Source organism: Ptiloglossa arizonensis, chromosome 5 (genome assembly GCF_051014685.1).
Source record: "Ptiloglossa arizonensis isolate GNS036 chromosome 5, iyPtiAriz1_principal, whole genome shotgun sequence".
Lineage (NCBI taxonomy): Eukaryota > Metazoa > Arthropoda > Insecta > Hymenoptera > Colletidae > Ptiloglossa > Ptiloglossa arizonensis.
Genome location: NC_135052.1, coordinates 1,433,914 through 1,455,831, shown reverse-complemented (window position 1 = coordinate 1,455,831; position 21,918 = coordinate 1,433,914). Strand labels below are relative to the sequence as shown.

The 21,918-nt window shown below is 40.3% G+C and overlaps 1 protein-coding gene across 23 annotated transcripts in view; it reads left to right on the top strand.

The window, feature by feature from the left end:
* Mmd (disintegrin and metalloproteinase domain-containing protein mind-meld) overlaps window positions 1-21,918 on the top strand; it is a 189,574-nt gene that overhangs the window by 122,954 nt on the left and 44,702 nt on the right. For 22 of the 23 annotated variants that reach the window (XR_012992330.1, XR_012992329.1, XR_012992328.1 and 19 more), the window contains 10 exons: window positions 7,519-7,667; window positions 9,414-9,470; window positions 9,572-9,651; window positions 10,631-10,697; window positions 10,865-11,011; window positions 15,300-15,503; window positions 15,802-15,876; window positions 16,830-17,002; window positions 18,576-18,745; window positions 19,516-19,679. Coding sequence is in view for 19 of the 23 variants with exons in the window: in XM_076313257.1 (XP_076169372.1) it covers window positions 7,519-7,667; window positions 9,414-9,470; window positions 9,572-9,651; window positions 10,631-10,697; window positions 10,865-11,011; window positions 15,300-15,503; window positions 15,802-15,876; window positions 16,830-17,002; window positions 18,576-18,745; window positions 19,516-19,679 (1,286 nt within the window). In the remaining 4 variants the exon portion in view is untranslated. The remainder of the gene's footprint in view (window positions 1-7,518; window positions 7,668-9,413; window positions 9,471-9,571; window positions 9,652-10,630; window positions 10,698-10,864; window positions 11,012-15,299; window positions 15,504-15,801; window positions 15,877-16,829; window positions 17,003-18,575; window positions 18,746-19,515; window positions 19,680-21,918) is intronic. The other variant, XM_076313250.1, reaches the window with a different exon arrangement.

The window sequence follows — 21,918 nt, the reverse complement described above, 5'->3', positions numbered from 1 at the left end:
GAGGATGATAATAGTAATTAGGGAGATAACAATAATGATAATAATAATAATAATGATGATGAGGGTGATAACAATAATGATAATCATAATAATGATAATGAGGGTGATAACAATAATGATAATAATAATAATAAAAGAAGATCGATAACATAAGAAAACAAATACGAAGATTAACACAAGAGAAAACCAATCGAAACAAATCTAACAACGCGTACAACAAGCCACGTGCAGCAAGGAACAAACACCGGCACAATACTAACTCAAATATTGGAAACACTAAAACAAAATTTAGCAGTATACATCGCAAGCAATGTTGAACCAAAGAGTATTGAACCAAGCAATGTTGAACCAAAGAGTGTTGAACCGAGAAGTGTCGAATCAAGATTGAGCCGAGAAGTATCAAACGAGGTTGTCACAAAGCGTTGTAGAGAATTGTATCATAGTCACGTTATTCACCGTCATTCAACTACTGTCAAAGCATTGATTATTTATAACTCGATAAATTACACCATGTATACTTTACCATTCCGAAGATCGCGATCGAAAACATGAAATTTACCAAAGCGTTCGTCCCAACAAACGAGATATATAATGCATGAATTGGTACCGCACCGAAAATTATGCACGAAACCTACTTTAAATCTACTTCTCGTTCATTTTTTAAAAACACATTTCGATTGATATTTCTACAAATATTTCGTTGGTTCGAAAACAAGACCTCCCCTCGCGGTCTAAATATTTACCGCGTTCACTACGGCGGCTCGGAAAATTCCTTGTCGTTGCGCGCAACAAAAAAATTCCTCTCGGAGCAACCATATGTCGCGAAAAAAGAAAAAAAAAAAGGAGAGAGAAAAGAAAAACAAAATCAACGATTCACCTTTTCAAACCACATTCGTTTAATAAGTTTAATTAAATTTTATCGCCGACCGCGGAGCTCTGGTCCGGGTTGCCGCATTTGCGAGAGAACATTACGCAGCGGAACGGGTTACACCCCCTTCACGGATTAGCATAACCGCGCCTTCGTCACTGTTACCCGTGCTAAACGACGTCCAATTCCCGGACGCGACGTCTCGTCTAAATGCGACACAATTCTTCAACAGGTGTTACACATCGGCGTGCATTAAAGATTTTTTGTCTCCCAACCTTTTAAAACTTGGCCATCCCGCGAACGAGAGGGCCAGAGGATAGAGGATAAAAAGAAAGAGGGGTTCACGCGGTCGGTGACAAAATGGCCGACAACCGTCTCAACCGAGCATTCGAGGCTAAGTGGCCATTTCGTTGTACGGAATGCTTTGCCGCGTTACGATTTCGCAAACTTGAACGCTCGAGGGAATAATAATGGCTACCGTGCGAGTACTCGCCGAAACGATACCGCAAACCGTTTCGAGCACCTATCAGACTCGAGGATGCGAGCCACGGTGACGATTATTGGCTCGAGTCGTAAACATCTTCCGTATTGACGTTGAAAGTGTCTTCGAGTGTCGTACGAAGAATCGCCCCTCGTAGAATCGGAGAACGTTTCGAATCGTCGCAAGCCAATTGCAAACGATCGACCATTTCGCGAAAGTGTTTAACGAAACGGTCCAACATCGATGGGTGTTCATTCGCTGGAATTAAGTGTTGTTTTCGAAACGCTCGTGTTCGACAAATGAATTTTACCGTACGATCACTTCGGTGAGCCGAAATACGGAAGAGAAATTGATTATACATTTTTTGAATAATCTCGAAAGTGTGCGACGTGCACCGTAATTCGTGATAAAAATGGGGATCGGGGAAATTTTCGGGAAATTGAGCGAAAATACGGGAAACGAAATTGCATCAAAGGTTACGTTTTTGTGAAAAATAAATTTGTAAATTAATCTAGCGTACGTGTATTTAACTGTAAAAGTGTACACCGTGGGCCAAAATTCTTGGTAGGGGGGAGGGGGACGGAGAAACGATGTGGGTCGAAATAGGACGAAAATATGGAATAACGAAATTGCATTGGAAAGTTCATTTTCGAGAAGAATAATTACGGTAGCTGTCTGTAATGAAATCCATAATGGTAGCCATTAATTTGGTGCACGTGTATTATATGCATTTATATGCAAATGCATTTTTCTCGAAAACGAAGCCTCCGATGCAATTTCGTTAGTCCATATTTTCGTCTTATTTCGAGACATAGAATCTCCCTGACCCCGTTTGTACCGTGAATTTTGGCCCACGGTGTATGTAAAATGCATAGAACTACACGTTGGGATCAAGGACAGTGCAAAATGAGTAACCTCTGCCCGAGTTTTAGGCTGTTCCTTGAGTTCGACGAGCGTAAAAACTTATTTCTTCGAATATCTCAAAATACGGTTTTTGTATTTGCATTGTTCCCTTCTTCTTGAACTCGTCGATTCAATGCAGATAATACAATGCGCGACAAAAATAACGGAAATCCGGGCAACGTGCTCGTATAATTTTCTCTGTACGAAAAATTTAAAACGATCCAATTTATTAAAAGTGACAGATATATTTAACCTCTTCGATGATAGCGACGCATACATACACGTACGGTGGATTTTTAAGTTATTTTAAATATTAGAACACGTACGTGTCCAATAATTCAATTTTCCAACGACATACCGCGGCAACATCGTTGTAAGATTGATGGATGTTATAAATCGCTGTCGGTTAGAATTTTAATTTATTTTATACTCGGAAACTTGCCTCCGGTCAGGTGGTTAAAAAGGTAGAAGATAAATATACTCCTGCAGTCGTTAAACTCCAAACGACGAATCCATTAATAAAAGTGAACGTTTAAGTTCTCCATATTGGTCTCTTATACATGGAAAATATTGCATCCAAATTCAACGGTCATTATGACGCGTACTTTCGATTTATATAAAAAGAATCTTCACAATCTTATCGTCGATTTAGTAGTGTTCCTCGTAAGCGGAGAGAGTACGTATATTACCTACGAGATGGACGTCTGTAAACCTAAAGACTTACTCGATTTACTCTCACCTTTCGATTATCACGTGTCACAACCTCGTACGGTTTTAACTTCAACAAAATCCCTATCAAAGGACACGCGTAGGTCCAAAAGATGGAATCCTTCGCAAAACTCGAACCAAAAACATTGTAACAGCCTAATGAAGTCTCTTCGCGATTCTCGATCCAAAATTTATTTACTTACTCAATTTACTCTCGCCTTTCGATTTTCGACAACCTCTTACGCATTTAACTTCGCTAAAATCCCGATCAAAGAACACGCATGCGCGACGTTACACGCTTACGTGCCAACAACTTGTAATTTCCCGCGCAAAAATATTCGATACCGTGAAACTCCCCGGTTTCGTGTCTCTCTCTCCTTCGTCTCGAACGACGTTAGATTTTCCCCTGATTCGTTTGTTGTTTCGAGCACGATTCTCGAGTTTTCTACCCGCTAACACTCGCCCATGATACTTCGTAACCGTAGTCGGGCACCGTCGCAAGTTATTTACAACTGGGGCCGATAGTTCCTTTCGCTAATATCGCGCGAGCCGTGTAATAATTCATCGCTGCGTGACCCGAAACGCGGCCACCGCGTCTCCTCCCGCGTGTTGTATAGGGCGACACTGGCGCGTAGTTAAGGGCGGGCCCGGGTGGGGGGAAGGGAGGGGCACAGAGGAGCGAGCGCGGCAGGGAGGGGAGGACGCGAGTGTTAAAGGTGGGGAGAACGCGAGTGTTAAAGGAGGGAGAACGGTGCAGAAGCGTGGCAGGTAATTATCCACATACTTCATTTTGAATGGGTCGGGTTAAATCGGGCAAAGCCCGGACAGTCGATAAGAGGGTAAACTAGTAGACACTACACACGCTTCGAGAAGGCCCTTCACTGATTATCTCGACTCAATCGTAGCTCGCAGCCAGCAACAGTTTAACCACGGCGAGAAAAGAGAGCGAAAGAGAAACTTGCACGTTGCTCGAGTCGCGGATCTTGCCAATTACGGTAGCCTGTTTTACGGTTCGAGAACATGCACCATCCCTCGCTACAGCGCGCACGCGCGAAACATAGAGACCGTCTCCGCGACAGTGACTACCGAATCGCGATACCTGAGAACGAGTATTGTTTCTCGGTGGTTGTATCGTTGTTCGTAAAATTTCCTTCGAAGACGAACAACCTCGATCGGATATTTCTACGCACTATTTATCGATCTGGAAAATCATAATTTATTCGACGTACGGTAGGACGCGCCGTATTTACGGACGCTCGAAACGAATAAGCAGAATTTACGGTTCTGCAAATTGATTTTGTAATTCGCTATATCTTTTCGACCGCTCTCACTCTGTTTTTGAACATTTGAGGTTAACTGCAGTTAAGAATCTGTAACTTCTCATGTGGTTTTACTTAATGTCTGTTTTATTATTGGTCGATATCGATCGATTAATATGGTCACTGTCGTTTAATTTTTCGCTTCTAAACATTTTATTTTGTTTTATTTTATTTCGTTATTGTTGTTCCTTACTTCTTGTAGTTTTCTACTCTGTATTATACAGAGTGATTCGGAAATAGATGTCCGTACTTCAAATAGTGAATGTATGCAATAAGATGAGTAAAAAATTTACGATGAACGAGTGTTACGGATACCTTGGTTTTCGAGTTACGGATTATCAAATAAAGTGTTGCGTGTATGTTTGTGTATGTGTATGTATATGTACACACAATTTTATACAATTTTATTATATTTTATAAAATATAATGTGTACACACACACACGCGCGCACACGCGTTCATTTTGAAGGAACACCGCGTAGAATTCAATAGGATTAGTCAGCGTGTCTGACCATTACTCGTTATTTCTACTTGTTACTTATTACTCGTTATTTTTTAACCGTTTCTAAGTGGTTATCGAATTGTAACATGGCTGAGAAAATTTACTATTGTAAAGAAAAAAGGAAGATTAAAAAGCTGACGAAAATATCCAATAAGATCGTAATTCCTTCCAGGGAATGAGCTACAATAGAGTTTTCCGATTTTTATGGATCCATTTTCGAAAACGGTAATTTTTCGCGAACCACTCGCTCGTAATGCGTATTTTAACCCTTTCTCTACGACGATCCTCTCTGCTAGAACGGCTGAATGGGAACCATGATCGTGAGTATTTAGATTTACGACTTGCGCTTTAGAAGTTTCTTTCGCAACGATATTTGAAAAGAAAAACTAACTTAATAATAACTTATACCGAAACTCGGACTAAGAATAAGCGGCAATATAGAAAACCATTACGTACTAAATTTATAATAACTTATACCGAAACTGAGACTAAGAATGAGCGATAATATAGAAAACTATTACGAACTAACTCAATAATAACTTATACTGAAACTGAGACCGAGAATAAGTGGCAATATAGAAAACCATTACGAACTAATTTAATAATAACTTATACCGAAACTAACACTCAAAATAAACGGAGGCATAGAAAACTATTACTAACTTAATAACTTCTACTAAAACTGACTAAGAATAACGACAAAATAAAGAAACATTAGTAATAGAAATAAATTTCCAAAGATTTTTCCACTCGAAAGCGATCGATCTTCGAGATTAACCAAAAGGGTCTTGAAATGCTCGAAATGTCGTTCGACGTGATCGAAAAGATTAACATGAATCGCCCGTAACAGTCACGTGCAGCGCAACAACGAGTACCGGTGCGCATTGGACACCGTGTTCCGTACAAATACTAACGGGTGGTATATTGTTTACGATGTTACACGTGAGAATGCGAACGACGATCAAACTGTCTCGCTGAACTAAATCGGCAGTTTATTAAACAATAGTTCAACCGTTATCTTGAACTGTGTCCTTTCTCTTTCGAGCGTACTCGTCTCTTGAAAACTTCTGTGTCTCGCACTCCCGTTTCTGGATCGCTTCAATTTCATCATACTCGTGTTTTTCGCCCTCGTGTCGGAGAACATCCCTCTCGTTAATTAAAACTCTTGTTTCCACGCTTTTGTCCGTACCAGTTTTCTCGCATCGTCGTCTCAACATTCCCACGTGTTCCGCGCTTCTTCTTCACCGCGTTTACCAATCGGCGTCGCTTACCTAGCTTACCGCTAATTTACATGCCTAAACCTCTTACGGACTAATGAACCAAAGGAACTTACAGACTAATGGACCAAAGGAGCTTACGAACTAGTAAACCAAAGGATCTTCCATGCGAGACACGTTACCATATTATGTCGCGTACGAAAATCTTATTGTCCAGTCGTATAGGGTGAAGTTCTCGACTTGCGTGGTTAGAACGTTTGATTTCCGTTTCGAAACTTCCCGCGTGAGTCGAATCATACAAATACGAAGTATCGTTGAGAGGCGGAGAGAAAAAGAGAGAGATCAGGTAAGAAAACTCTGACGGAAATAAACACCTTGAAATAGTATCTTATTCCAGAGACTCTTTAAAATTCATCTCGCATTATTCATACTCGGTGTAGGAGACACCAGGTATCTGTACACGCTCGAAGCCAGACATGATTAAAATTTCAACCCGGATAAAAATTTCGAACCACGAATAACGGATAAGCAACGTGCACATCCGTTATACGTTGAATAAAGATTAGAATTTGTATCGATGTACGTTGATTCTTATTCGTCCGTTGTTCGAATGAAATGTTTCACGTCTCGACGCATCGGTTCGGATGGTTCGAAAACGAAAATTTCGAATTCAGTCGGTGAAGAAAATTTAAACATTCAACCGATATGTGAAAGGAAACAAAATTTGAATATTCAACCCTTATGTATAAGAAACAAAATTTGAACATTCAACTCTTATGTATAAAAAAAACAAAATTTTAACATTTTAAGCGATATGTACAAAGAAACAAAATTCAAACATTCAACCGATATGTGAAAGAAAACAAAGTTTCAATATTCAATCGATGTGTATAAAAAACCGAAATTTGAACATTCAACCCTTATGTATAAAAAAACAAAATTTTAACATTCAATCGATATGCAATAGGTTGCTCGATAAGTCTCGTCGTGCGATAAGAAATGGAGGTATTAGGTTCGTAGTTTTATTAAAATTTAAAGTTTTGTTATTTTTCTTTATAAAAAAATCTAATATTTTTTTACAATGGAGAAAACGACGAAACTTATCGAACAACCTAGTGCATAATTCGATTTAATCGAAAATGCTCGGAAACATCTAAGATTCGTGAAGAAGACAAACGAAGATTCGGGACTCTGATTATTGTGATTTGATACTCGGCTGAGAACAATGTGACCATTGTACGGCGAGATGCAAACCATTTTCTGGACAAGTTGAAAGTTTCGCGCGGGTCTTGAAAACCTTAATAACCGGGTACGGTTGACGGTCGGGTAAACACGGATGCAACGAAACAGGGAAATAAGCAAAAGTTCTTAGGTATCGTAACGACAGCAACAAGCTGGTGTTATTTTAAGGTTTTCAAAAGTTTCAAGACCGGCGCGAGATGAAATTAGAGATACAGGAGGGGGATAGAGGGGGGAGGGTAAATTGGAACGTTCGATTGAGCCGTGGAAATTGATTTCAGGTGAGGTCGAACGACTACTGCGAGAGTATCGACAAAACGAGGAGCTACTAAAAAATATCGGGACCCATTCGTATCAGATCATCTATCCGGTACAGTTACGGCATCACGAGAAAATGGGGATATCCACGAGAGAAGTCGGCGTAACGAAGGTAATTACCTTGTCCTACATGTTCGATTTATGGCGAGCATCGCGCGAGAAATCGTCCAAGGAGAGCCCTTCAAGGAGAAAGAAAGATCGGTGCCTGGTTCGATCTTCGAACTACGGGCGATACTCGGTTTCGGGTCGTATCTGACCCACGCTAAGGTTGAAACAAAAGGAAATCTCGGTTCGAATTTTTTTTATCGCGTTTACACCTACGCATTCTCAAATTAATTTTTTTAATTATTACCTTAGTCTATTTCTGTTTCCTTTATCTTTTTTGCAATAATGTAAGGTACGCGTTTCGTTTCGTTGATACATAACCTAAAATAACGCTAAGCTTAAATTTGTACGATGTATTTCGGGATGAAATTTTTGGTTCGAATATTTTCGGTGCACTTAGCATCGTCACATTTCCGAATTACTTTTTCAAACAATTATCCACTTTCGTTTTACTCTCTTTCCTTCGATAACGTAATGTTTTAATATTATAATTTCAATTCTTCGCGCGCGTATCTAATTTCGACACTGATTCAGTCATCGATGTATCGTTCAATTTATTTCGTTAATACCTGACCCAGACCAACGCTAAAGTTACTTTTGCAAGTATTTCAAAAGGAAATTTTGCTTCGAAATTTTTCACTACAATTTGCTTACAATGTGACATTGCACTATCGTATCTAAATATGGAAAATACTGTTGTTAATGTCGAACGATTGAAAATACATAGTTCGTTAAAAATGACGAAACAAAATTTTCTCCGATCGAAAATGTTGCTAATCGTACGAACGAAATAAATTGAAAGTTACGTGTACTTATCTTGTACCGCAAAAAAAGAAAACATAAATATTCGATACTCCAATGGCGTACTTATTATTTCACAGTACTCGCAACGAAATGTTCGAATTCGCTCGATCGTCGATCGGTAATCATAAATAACAATTACAGTCCGTGATAGCAAAGGAAAAAAGTAATTTGTAAACATTCAACGTAGGATTATTTTACCCTCTTCCAACATCTTTTATTATTAACCTATCGATTCGATCGCGATCGAAAACTGTAATCATTTCCCGATTAATAATTAATTAGTTAATCGTGCCCGATGATTACACGCGCCGCGATTATTTCTGTTATTCGTTGCTCGTAAATATTGATTACTCGTTAATAATAACCATCGACCACTAGTCGGATTACATTTCGTCCAACATCGATACCTGAGCATGGCCACTAACGAGAATATTTACAATATCGAGTAATAGAAAGTTAGTCCAACGTCTGACGATGGCCGTTTGAAAATATCTAACCAAATACGACTCGTCGTTTCCTCGATCACTGATCTTTCTTTCTTCGATTTGTATCATTATTAGCTAGCCGTACATATTTTCCGCGAGAGAAACGAATTCCGTATGAAACTTCATTTTGATCGTTTTGCGTATCATTTAAAATTCTATTCTCGTGCTCTCTTAACGAGCTAATGGCGGAATTTTGTTCCTTTCGTACTTGGAGAGGAACAGAGGTACAACGACAAGGAAAACAAGACGAGAAAAATATTCGAGTCGGTTGTCAACGACGCGATTGTAATTTTATCGATTATAATTCAAAACACAACACTTTCCTTGTACCGAAAGGATATCGATGTACGGCTAGCTATTTTCTCGAATGTCTTGTTCCGTACCTCGTCAAGAGGAAAAGAAGACTCGCGCGTGTTCGTCCTCGTGGTTCGAGCGAGTAACACGAAACTTTATCACGTTCACAGTTTCCTCAAAGAGGATACGGAGAGACCGGATATAAAAATCTTAGAGGCAGAATCAGAGTAAGTGGACGCGAAAGTTCGTAACGCGATACAATTAACGAGGCAACGTTTCGACGACGAGCTGCCCCTTCATTGATCGTGCAATGTTCTTCGATTTTCAGACGGAAAGACACTTTCATCGGACGTCCCTTTTGATCAAGGCCTTTAGTCACAAATTTCGCCTAGATTTAGAATTAAATACGTAAGTGTCACGGGTTCGCGTCGTTTCGGTTTCGCGATTCGAAGAACGTGAGTGAGGGGACATTGTGCTCGGAAGGGTAGCATTACGTTCAAGGGAGGAGGGGGGGATTACATTCGAGAGAGGGCATTACACTCGAGAAAGGGCATTACGCTCGAGAGGGGAGACATTACACTCGAGAAGGAGGGTTCAAATTTCTTTCGCTCAAGAGGGGTATTACACTCGAGAGGGGGCATTACCCGCGGAAGGGGGGATATTACACTCAAGAAGGGGCTTTACGTTCGAAAGAGGGAGATTGTTACGCTCGAGAATGAGGGCCCAAATTTCTTTCGCTCAAGAGAGGGGGGGGGGGGGGTTACGCTCGAGAATGAGGGCCCAAATTTCTTTCGCTTAAGGGGGGGGTGTTACACTCGAGAGGGGGCATTGCGTTTGAGAAAAGGAGTACTGCACTCAAAAGAGGGCATTACGCGCCGAAGGGGGCATATTACACTCGAAAGAGGTTATTACACTCGAGAGGGGAAATCACTTTCGAGAAACTGGGCATTACACTCGAAAGGGGGCCCGTTACACTCTCGAGAAAGAGTGTGGCATTACGCTCGAAAAGGATATTACTCTCGAAAGAAGGGCATTATGCTCGATAGGGAGGGTATTACGAGAAAAGGCCTCTTACGCTTGAAAGAGGCCGGGAGGGTGGGGGCATTACGCTCGAAAGGGGCCCGAGGGGTGGGGCCATTACGCTCGAAAAGAAAAGCTGGAATTTATTTCGCCCGTGAAGAATCATCTCAATTTTCTTTCGCTCGAAAGCCAACTTCGTTGTAAACCTTCTCTCCTCCCCTCGATAGTGTTTAATTTCGACGGAACGGGGGAAATAATAATGGAAAAGCAATTTACGCGAAACCGAATCGATGCGAGTTCTCCTCCCTTTCCATCGCGAACATTCGCGGGAACGCCTTCACGGTTACGAGACGATTCTGTGTTCCAGGCAACTTTTAGCTCCGAATCTTGTACAAAGAGACTATTTACCCACAGCCGAACAAAGTTCGAAACAGGTAACGTTGTCGTCGAATATCTAACTCTTTCTCTCTTTCTCTCTCTCTCTCTCTCTCTCTCTCTCTCTCTCTCTCTCTCTCTCTCTCTCTCTTTCTCTCTCTTTCTTTATCAAGTGTAGATCATCGATCGTGATCGAGAGACTCGTTACGAAAATAATTCTTTACAGGAGATAGAGCACTGCTACTATCACGGCACCGTCAAGGATTATCCAGGAGCCAGCGCTGCTTTTCACACGTGTAACGGTGTCAGCGGTATTATTCATATAGGCAACGAGACGTTCATCATTCATCCGTTTTACGGCGGCGATCTATCGGTCAGTGTAACTATTGCTGATCTCGAGACCATCGAACACCGACACGATCGAACACGAGCAATTTTAGAAAAAGAAGCACTCGCGTCTATCCTTCCCGCGAAAAATTATTCATTTATACATTTTTCTACCTTTAAATTGGATTTCTATTGGAGACGTTCGGAATGTCATTTCGTTTTTTTTTTTTTTTTTTTTTGGTGAAAATGAAACACGATGTTGTTAGAGCGTACAAACGTTTTATCAAGTTATACGTTCTCCATTTTGTAAAACGAAATGACTTTCCGAACAATCCAACGTAACCGAGCAAATTTATGGGGACAGTTCATTGCACGTAAGACAATCTAACTTTTTGATAAAAGTCATAAAAATAGACTTGTTTATTAGGAGATCGATTACATAGACGAAAAATTTCCGTATAAAGCTAAACTAATCGTCTTAGTGCCTTCGACACGCGTCTTTACGACTCCCATTGCCCTCGAACAAGCTTCTTTCGAACCCTATATTCTCACACGCATTAATTCCCTCTCGTTCTAATCTTAAACTTGCTCACTCCATGCATCTGGTTACTTTCGCTCATTTCGATCGTCCGTCTCTCCCAAATACTCTACGTTTTCTCCGGACCACCAGTATTTCCTTTCCCGCCAAAATGTTTATCCTAACGCAGATCCATTCGCACGTCATTTCCACGAAAAACATTTTATTGTAAGCTCGAATGGGAACAGAAAATTCCGATACTAAAAATTTATTACGATCTCCTCCGTGCGCCGTTTGCGTTAAAAATGAATAAAAAAAAAAGAAGGAATTTATTCAACGTTAACGTTACGTTCCATCCATGGTGGAATTATAAAAAATCGTTCGTATTCGTAAATCCATGTAATTATAGTCGAGTTCTCGTCGTCACTTTTCCATTTGCCACGTGTTAACGAATTTGAAATTAATTTATCGTTAAATATTTGCTGGAATCGCAAGGACGTGCATTTATGTGCATCAGCCTGTTGCAAGTATTACGTCAGTTGCAATCAGTTTTTACTTACGAAAAGACGTAGTTTCGCGTGAAATACAACCAGCTATAGCCCACGAGATGATATAATATTACGTCAGCGGTAACCACCTATGGCTTTTCATAAGCCATATGTGGCCATAGATGCAGTTTTATGTCAACCGCAAACAACCATAGCCGATGAAAAGACGTAATATTAGAGGAAGGGAAGTAATGGCTCCTCGAATAAACGTGATATTTATTTTTACGTTTCGACCTTCGTAGGAGGTCTTCGAAAATTATGGCATTTTTCAACAGATGCTTCACTGTACGAAGTAATGGATGACAGGTAGAAATATTTTCGAGAAAATCGCGGAACCGTTTTCGAAAACATACTTTCGAGAAAATTCCATTCCTGGTTTAAATATCGATTTTATCGGCTCGATACAAGAGAATCGTGAAACATCCCGGTATATGTCTATAAAATTCCCATTAAAAGAAACCGATCTCTAGTAGGTATGACAAAACGTCGAAGAAGAATTTAATCATTTTTATTCCAATAAATCGGAGCTCGGAAAATGCAGAAAATTCGTGGCTATTGGAATACCGAAAAGTTTTGAAAAACGATTTTTCGAAAATTTCGAGACACTTGACCTCGACCATGGAGATTTTTAATATGATTCGTATTCGTCGTGGTTGGATGTAACGTTACGTCAACGACAATAGTTCATAAAGAGATAATAGCTTGCTCGATAAGTTTTGTCGTTCGATTTTATTTTTCTAAAGATGGTACCACTGGTTGATGAACAAGTGCGAAGTATCATGCAGATCCATCGATTCGTTCGTATATTTACAATTGTTCAAAGTTCAAATGTCATAGTATTTTTTTACAATGGAAAACACGACAAAACTTATCGAGCAACTTGGGTACAATGTTACGTAAACCCGGTTATGGTTTACGAGAAGACGTGTATTATGGGAACGGCAATGAATGTGCAAAAGGGCAGTACACGCGATGGTAATAATAATAATTTTTCGCATGGTCGCGCAGGAGAATTCGATTCACGGATCTTCGAAGGGTCTGGAGGAAACGTGGCAGAAACTCGTAACCGAGGATAGAGTGTGGGCAGGACGAAAGATTTGGGGAGACAAGAGCGTAAAGCGTTCTCTTGGTTTCGCGACGTTCGATTGGATCCTGCGAATCCCGATGTAGCTTGCACCGAGCACTGAAAACACGCGCCGCGTGGCTCGATCCGGTTTCACGAGCACGCCAGACGAAGCGAGAGGATCGAGTTAAACTGCCATCGAGTTGACTCGACTTGCAAACGAGTAATCGGCAAGATGGCGCGATAAATTCTGCAGCTCGTCGTTCGAGCGCGACTGACTCCCTTTAGGGGCTACACTAGTCCGAGATGGTAGACTAAATACGAGTAAAGTCTGAGAATGTTTTTTTTACTAGTGATTACCGAATGAAAAGTTCAGATCTTTTCGGACGGTAGTGTCGTAAACGTTAGCTTCGTTTTTCAATTTTTTTTTAAATAGAAATGTGAAAGTTCGAGAATTTGTTTCGTAGGTGATTGCCGAATGGAAAATTCAGATCTTTTCAGACGATAGTGTCGTAAACGTTAGCTTCGTTTTTCAATTTTTTTTAAAATAGAAATGTGAAAGTTTGAGAATTTTTTTTTCCAAGTGATTACCGAATGGAAAGTTCAGATTTTTCCGGACAGTAGTATCGTAACCGTTAGCTTCGTTTTTCCATTTTCTTTAAAATAAAAATGTTAAAGTTTGAGAATTTGTTTCGTAGATGATTACCAAATGGAAAGTTCAGATCTCTTCGGACAATAGTGTCGTAAATATTAAGTTTTTTTTTTAATTTTTTCGTTCAACTGTCTACCCTCGTAAGAATATTATCAATGTAATGCTGAGGTCGTCCCGATAAAAATGAGTCGAAACACGACCTTATTCGGACCATTTCTAACTATGTGCAATTTTTTCAAAAGAATTTTTCAAAAACGATTCGAAATAAAAGCGACCCAAATGCGGTCGTGTTTGGTATCATTTTCATCGGGAGAATCTCGCCAATGCATTGACAATATTCTCACAAAGATACAAAGTGAAGTATAAAAGTTTTCACTTTGTATTAGCGTCTGTTACACTCACTCCTGGTGTTCCTATTCGCCTCTTTGTCGGACGGTTTGCTCGAGTCTTAATTTTGGCACGAGATAAGTGAAGTCGATTCCTGGAACGAATTCTAGACCAACCCCGGTCACGTGTGAATGTCCAGTTGCTACTGTAATTGTATACATACATGCATACATACATACATACATACATACATACATACATACATACATACATACATATATATATATAAATATATATATATATATACATACATACAGGCAAGATGGCGCATTAAATTCTGTAGCTCGTTGTTCGAGCGCAGCTGTTTCTGCGCGTTCGCCTAGTTACTATCAAAGATGCTCGCTAGACCGGAAGTTTCCGTCGAAATCACCGAGTCGCGGCTAATCTCTCGCGACGCGTTTCCTCCGGTCGTCGAGAAGACGATACCCAGAGTTTGCGAAAAACATGGAGAACACGGAGCGTTCGCGAATTCTCCAAAATATCGAGACGACGACGACGACGACGACGACGACGACGACGACGACGACGACGAAAATTCTATACGCGACAGGACAACGGAAACGAGGCCCGTGTGCTCGAGCGCGTCAAGTGGAGAGAGACGTTGTTCTTATATGCATGAGCTGTGCCTTCGTTATTATTCATGAAGACATCCCGAAGTAACAACGCGACGGAACGAAGGGAAAAAAAAAAGAAATATATAATTTCGCGCAACGTGTCACGGAGAAAATGTCACCGCCGGTCCTTATTTGCCCGCAACACTCGACCTCCCTATCAAATGTTCACTGGATAGTTGGAGGGGAGACAGATGGAGAATTTTTCCGCGATTTCGGCGCTCGATGCTTCGAAGAGCCTCGAAAATCGTTCGTCCTCGATAAAAGTACGCGTTGGTGTTCGATGACCAGTGTTCGAGTTTTCGCGCGAATGCCACCATCACGTGCCAACGCATGCGCGATAACGTATCGTCGTAGGTACTTCTCGCGAGTGCGACCAACACGTGCATCGTTGTTTGTGCGATACAAGGTTTAATCGAGAAAAATAAATAGATCGTAACAGAGAGAAAAGTGCGCGCGGTAGCGACCATGATCGAATAGGGGGGAAATCCCGGAAGTTGAAGGTGGGCAGAGAACCGCCCGGAGGATCTTAACTATATGCAGACCTCTCTTTTAGCAGAAACATCCTCACGTTATATTTGAGGCTCGAACGAAAACTAACAATGGCTGCGCCAACACGGGGAATCACGACCGGCACTTAAAAAATCGTCGCCAGAAGCACGTTCGGGGACTATCCGAGACCAGTTCCGATCGATACAAGAGAGACGTCCGTGAAGCAACCAAATACATCGAAACTGCCATCATTATCGACAAAGCTATGGTATAAGAATTTTCGTTCCACCGCGTGTCCGTTCGCGTTAGAGAATAGCGGGAATTGGGGGGTGGGGACGGGGACCGGGAGTTTGTGCCCCGGTCAGGGGTCCGATGATCGACGTAATCGTTAGAAACGAAACGACGACGTCGACGATGTCGTTCGCCAAGTTTCGAGGGCGTAATTCAACGATAATTGTTATCGAGCTACCCGGAAACTGTAAATAATCGCATAAAATCGATCGTAAGGCAGAGTCTATTCCGTGACGATGTTTCTAAAGAAAATCGTTGTTCTCATCCCGGTTCAGTTCGAGAAGAGGAACGGTAGCACCAGAGCGCAGGTTGTTCACGATGCCATCCAAATCGCCAATATCGCGGATTTGGTAAGTCGATGAAGGTTACGCGAACGTAAAATATATACGAGGATCGTTTGAGAAGTTCGGGACTTAAAAATAAAAATGTCCTATTTTCACTTTTTTCTTTTTTTTTTTCTTTTCATTTCAAGCAATCTCCCCCTGAGATTATTTTGCGTTGTATTGTACATACGACTGTATTATCGAAAAAGCGTTAACGTTTCAGATGGATAAGTTACAGATGTTCAGGAACGAGTTATTTTTAAATAGAAAAGAAAACTTAAGTACGGCACGATGCCCAGCGTTATCCATTTTGCAGCGGGCAGCGGGAATGAATTCTTTTGTACGAATTTTTTCGACAAATTACGCGGTAGACCGATGTCAAACTTGAAGATTGTTGTGCAAAGAGGATGCAACTTCAAGATGCGTGAATAAAATTTAAATACTGTCCACCAGCTGTGGGCTAGGATCTTTTCAAACGAACCTTGTACTGTACGCCGCTCGTAAGTTTGCACTCGAAATGGTGTAGAATCTGTCGCGCACAAATTCGCTTTCAACGTAACCAAAAAATAAATAAACCAAATGCTATGTGTTAGAAATGGAGAAAGACAGCGTGAACGAAATGGAAGAAGTAACGTGTGTACCTATCGTATTGGTGTACCAGATATAATGTATAACGGTATACCTAACTAAAATAGAATAGAAACACCCGTTACTTCTACTCTGGCCATGCTACCTTCCCACACTTCTTACACATAGTATTCGGTTTATTTTTGTGATTACTAGGACTGGTTCGACCGATAGCAAAAAATGCGTATGAGCGCACTACGATTGCATCCGGATAGATGAGCATATTTTCTTTCAGATTCCAACTTACAAGCCGCGTACAATACGTACGTAACGTATCTGATAATTATTTTCCCCGATGGAACTAGGCTTTCTCGATATTAATTACTTGTTTCCGACCATTCGCGCCCTTGCAGTATTTCCATACGTTAAACACTAGAGTCTCCGTCATATACATCGAAACCTGGCAGGGCAAGAACCAGGTGGACTTCGGTACAGGCAAGGATATCAATGCGGCTTTGCAAAAGTTGAACGATTACTCGATGCGAAGCATGTACCATGTCTTGAGAGACACCACACAGTTGCTCACGTGAGTATCGGTGGCGATGGCCGCTCACGACCAGCGTAGACGGAAGAATAAGCTGAGGAATGGGGGAAAGCAGTATGGATAAAGTGAGAGAAGTAACGGGTGTTACTATTGTATTGTAGTTAAGTATACCACTATATCTTAGATCCGGTATACCGATACAATAAGTACAATAAGTACAATAAGTGTAATAAGTTCACTTTATTGGTATACCAGGTATAAGTTATAACTGTATACCTAACTACAGTATAATAGAAAACATTGGTATACCAGGTATTAAGTATAACTACAATATAATAGAAAACATTGGTGTACTGGGTATTAGGTATAACAGTATACCTAACTACAATATAATAGAAAACATTGATATACTGGGTATTAGGTATAACAGTATATCTAATTACAATATAATAGAAAACATTGGTATACCAGGTATTAGGTATGACAGTATACCTAACTACAATACAATAGAAAAGATTGGTATACTGGGTATTAGGTATAACAGTATACCTAATTACAATAAAATAAGAAATATTGGTATACTGGATATTAAATTTTGGGGATTGTACGGTAGGTAGGTATTAAATAATTGACACAAAGCTAGTCAAAGTCGAGTGAATGGTTCGGCGGACGGAAAGGATCTGCCTGCGTTCTTTATTTTACGGGCGACCTCTGCTTACTGTCCTTCGACCGCCGCTCTGCTGTCCTCGAAGCCGATTCTCACGATCGCCTTCTTTCGGACAGCGGTAACTCATCTAGTCAAGTGCAGGCCTCCGCCGGCAACGATAAACTAGTTCGCCTGTTTATGTTACACGGCGCCGTGTCCTCCGCGCGACTGTCGCGCGTCAAATTACATTTTCGTCGCATAGCTATACTTCGCCGAAACTATCCGGAGAGGTCCGCTACAAAATATAACGGTATACCTGATTATAATACAATAGAAAACATTGGTATACCAGATATTGGGTATAACAGTATACCTAATTACAATATAATAGAAAACATTGGTATACTGGGTATTAGGTATAACAGTATACCTAATTACAATAAAATAAGAAATATTGGTATACTGGATATTAAATATAACGGTATACCTGATTATAATACAATAGAAAACATTGGTATACCGGGTATTAGGTATAACAGTATACCTAACTTTAATACAATAGGAAACATTGGTATACTAGACATTAGATATAGCGGTGTACCCAACCACGAAAAAGTAGAAAACATTGATGTACCAAGTAGGTAGGTATAGTGGTATACCTAATTATTAGGTTGTTCGGAAAGTCATTTCGTTTTTTTTTTTTGTTTGGTGAAAATGAAACACGATTTTTTTAGAGTGTATAAACATTTTATTAAATTATATATTCTCCATTTTGGAAAACGAAATGTCTTTCCGAACAAGCCAATATTTACAATACAATAAGAACACACACTACTTCTCCCGTTTCGTTTCTACTACCTTCCCCCACTCCTTACACATAGTATTCACCTTATTTTTCCGGCTACGCTACTTACGACCATTTTCTCGGAACCACAAAAATTTAAAAGACACCGTTCCGCCGATTTCCAGGGGCGAAATATTCGCCGGCCATGAATCCGGGGTAGCCGTATCGTCGACCATTTGCAGCCCAAAGTCAATCGGGATCAGCGTCGATTTGGACATTTACGAGCCTCATCTTCTCGCTGGAACCATGGCACACATGATCGGTCACAATATTGGCATGGACCACGACGACGATAGTCAGTTTCCGATTCGGAGGATTCGAGGGGACCGGACAATTTTTCTTTTCTTTTCTTTTAATACTCCACAATTCGCATTCCATTTAACCCACTCCTCGAGTTTACGAGCTATCAGCTCGTCACTGCACCGTGTTACCGATTCTACACGAACGTTAAATAATATAAGTTTCTTCGAAATTCAGTTCAAAATTCCTAGCGAATTGCACGAGATTGAAGATCTTCTTTTGAAAATCGACCCTTTCGTTCGCGAAGGTGTGTTTTCTCTGTACGGTGAAGCCTACTGTGAACTCTCGTTTTGTAGATCGAGTAAAATATGTGTACGGACAAGTCGAGATTACAAACAAACGACACGACAGCTACCAAACGTACTTTTGATACCTTCCATTCTTTGTAAAATATTCCACCGTATCGAAACAATCTAATACAATATAATACAAACACTCTGTATATAAGTTAAAAACGTTACACGATCGATCGAAGGGTCGTTTCAAAGAAATTCTCTGTTGCTTTCGCAAATCGGTTAGAGTGACTTCCGACGTTTCCATTACAGCCAACGTACCCACCTATAAATATCCACTAACAGTACTAAACGTTCGTTAATTCGACGAAAAGCAACCGATACGGAGACCCGGAACTCCTTTCGCTCGGGAAAGACGACACGTTCGAGAAGCGTGACATAAAGACAAAATTTATTCTGCAAAGCCTGGTCCCCTCGATCGGTTAAAAAACCGGACCGGTTGATACGACTGATCGATGAATATTGTTCGCAGGAAAGGAATGCGTCTGTCGAGACTGGCACGGATGCATTATGGCTCGATCGATCGTCGGTTCGCAGAACGTTCAACCGTACAAGTTTTCGGAGTGTAGCAAAACAGATTACATAGATTCTTTAAGAAACGGCAATGGCTTGTGTCTTTTTAATAAACCAAACGAGGTAAGACGAACGAGAGAAATCGGTAAACGTGTTCTCTCTGTTGCGACCGCCGTAGAAGTAGGTCGCGGAAACTCCTCGCGCTTAAACCCTTTTCGTCGCGGAGTAAAATGATGAGAAATGGTCTGAAAAAATATGCATTCATTTTACGTGTCAAATTGCTCCCGTTTTGCAATAAGAAACTAAAAAGGTGGAATACGTGTTTCGCGCGTATCCTTTCTCGTTTCTCGGATTAATAAAAAAACTGGGTACCCCACGTCGCGCGGTATGAAAATTGAAAACTGTGTTACGCAGCCTAGCGTAATCGTTCATCGAACGATTGAAACTTGTTTCTTGTTTGTCGATTTCGTTGGTGTGTCGCTGTTAACCGTTTGGGTGTCATAAACGTGTATACACGTTCACAGAAGGCTATCGGTGCGAACTGTGGACGCATCGAGGACTGTAGACTTACGTTCGAGGATAACTTTCTTTTATTATTTAATTTGGGGCGAAGAATATTATGGATACTTTAACCCATTACGAATTACATTGGTGTGAACCGGTATATACATACGTTCGAAAATGACTTTCTTTTTTATTTGATTTGGGGTAAAGAATTACTATTATAACTTAATTGCACTTTGTACGTAAAATCGACAAAGTTCACGCTAAAATCGCTAAATCGCAAACGCTAGACGCGTAATGACACTTAAAGGGTTAAGGCACGTTTTCACGTGACGGTAACTAACGTAATAACAGTATAGCGGTTTTTCGACTACATATTTCTACGCGGTTGCGTGTTACACGGCATTCGTTACTTCTCGATAATAAATACTTTTAATGAAGGCTTTCTTTACAAATCAATTTTAACATCTGAGTTCGTTGAAACGATAATGTTTGTCCTCGGAGAATCGAAATTTTCAGATCACCGTGGTAACAGTGATAATAGTCGTGATAGTCATCGTGGGGGAACTACACTGTCGTATTGTCGCAACACTGACTGCTATGCTGTCCTAAACTGTCACGGTAACTTTTATCCTCGCGTGAAAACGTAGCTTTAGTTTTGATAATGAAACGAATGGCAGAGTTGCATATTCGAATAACGAGTTGCAGGTTCGTATAACAGAGGTTCTATCGTATCGCTATGAGAGAGTCGAACAGTAAATATATGAATATCGTGTGAACGGTTCGAGAATCGATACCATACTGGCATACATACCATTTTGAAATGTGAATTTGAAAAGCCATCTCGAGAATCGATGCTATACCGGCATACATACCATTTTCAAATGTGAATTTCAAAGGCTTCACTAGCCTTCCACTTTAGACATTAAACAAACTACAACGAAAAGAGAGGGAAAATGGTACGCGAAAAATAAACCGTCCCGTATCTATGGTAAACTGAACTTTACAAACGCATCATTTTGTTCGTACATCTGACAGATTTAAGAGGATAAATCTAGCCTAGACTGCAATTTTGTTAGAGGTTCTATGAAATTTTTTAAAACAATACCGTATCGTGTTGTTGCATTATATTCGTACACATATCTTTCGTGTATATTTTAAGAATATGCACAATTTTCTTTTTTTTTTAGGAATATGCGAAAGTAATTAAAATTCCAAGCAAACTACTTCGATAAAGTTCCAGACATTCTGTTTATTTGAAACGAAACACTCGAAAACCATTTCATTCGGTACGAACGTGACCATTAGCTGGTACTAATATTGTAAGAAAATATTGTAAATCGAAATGACGATACTTCAAAGCTGGACAATCGATTTTTCTCGTCTTCGGTGCGCTTAAAAAAAAAATAATAAGAAACATCGTATTTTAAAGATCCTAATACGTGGTGAAAATTCTTCGTAATTTTGGTGTCAGTCGGTCGACTTAAGCTATCGTGACGATCGTTCCAAAAGAAATATAATTTCGAGAAAATCGTGTTTAAAGTTCTTCGTGCCAGTAACTTGATCTTTCTACGTGCATTTTTCTCCCCCCGACGTTTCTTAACATGCACCTTACAGAAACATTTGGTCTCTCGAGCCAAATTCACTGAAATAAATATCAATCTCGTTAGTAGAAATATTTTTGAGGACACTTTATGTCCTCAAAAACCACCTATTTACTTTCGGAAAATAAAATAAAAAAAAAAATTGATTCTTTTAAGGTTCTAGAGTAGAATATCCCCCTAAACTCTGAAAGCCAGTTAATTGGTCTCCGATAACCCCATAACGACATATTAGGTGCGTGCAAAGAACCTCTGCG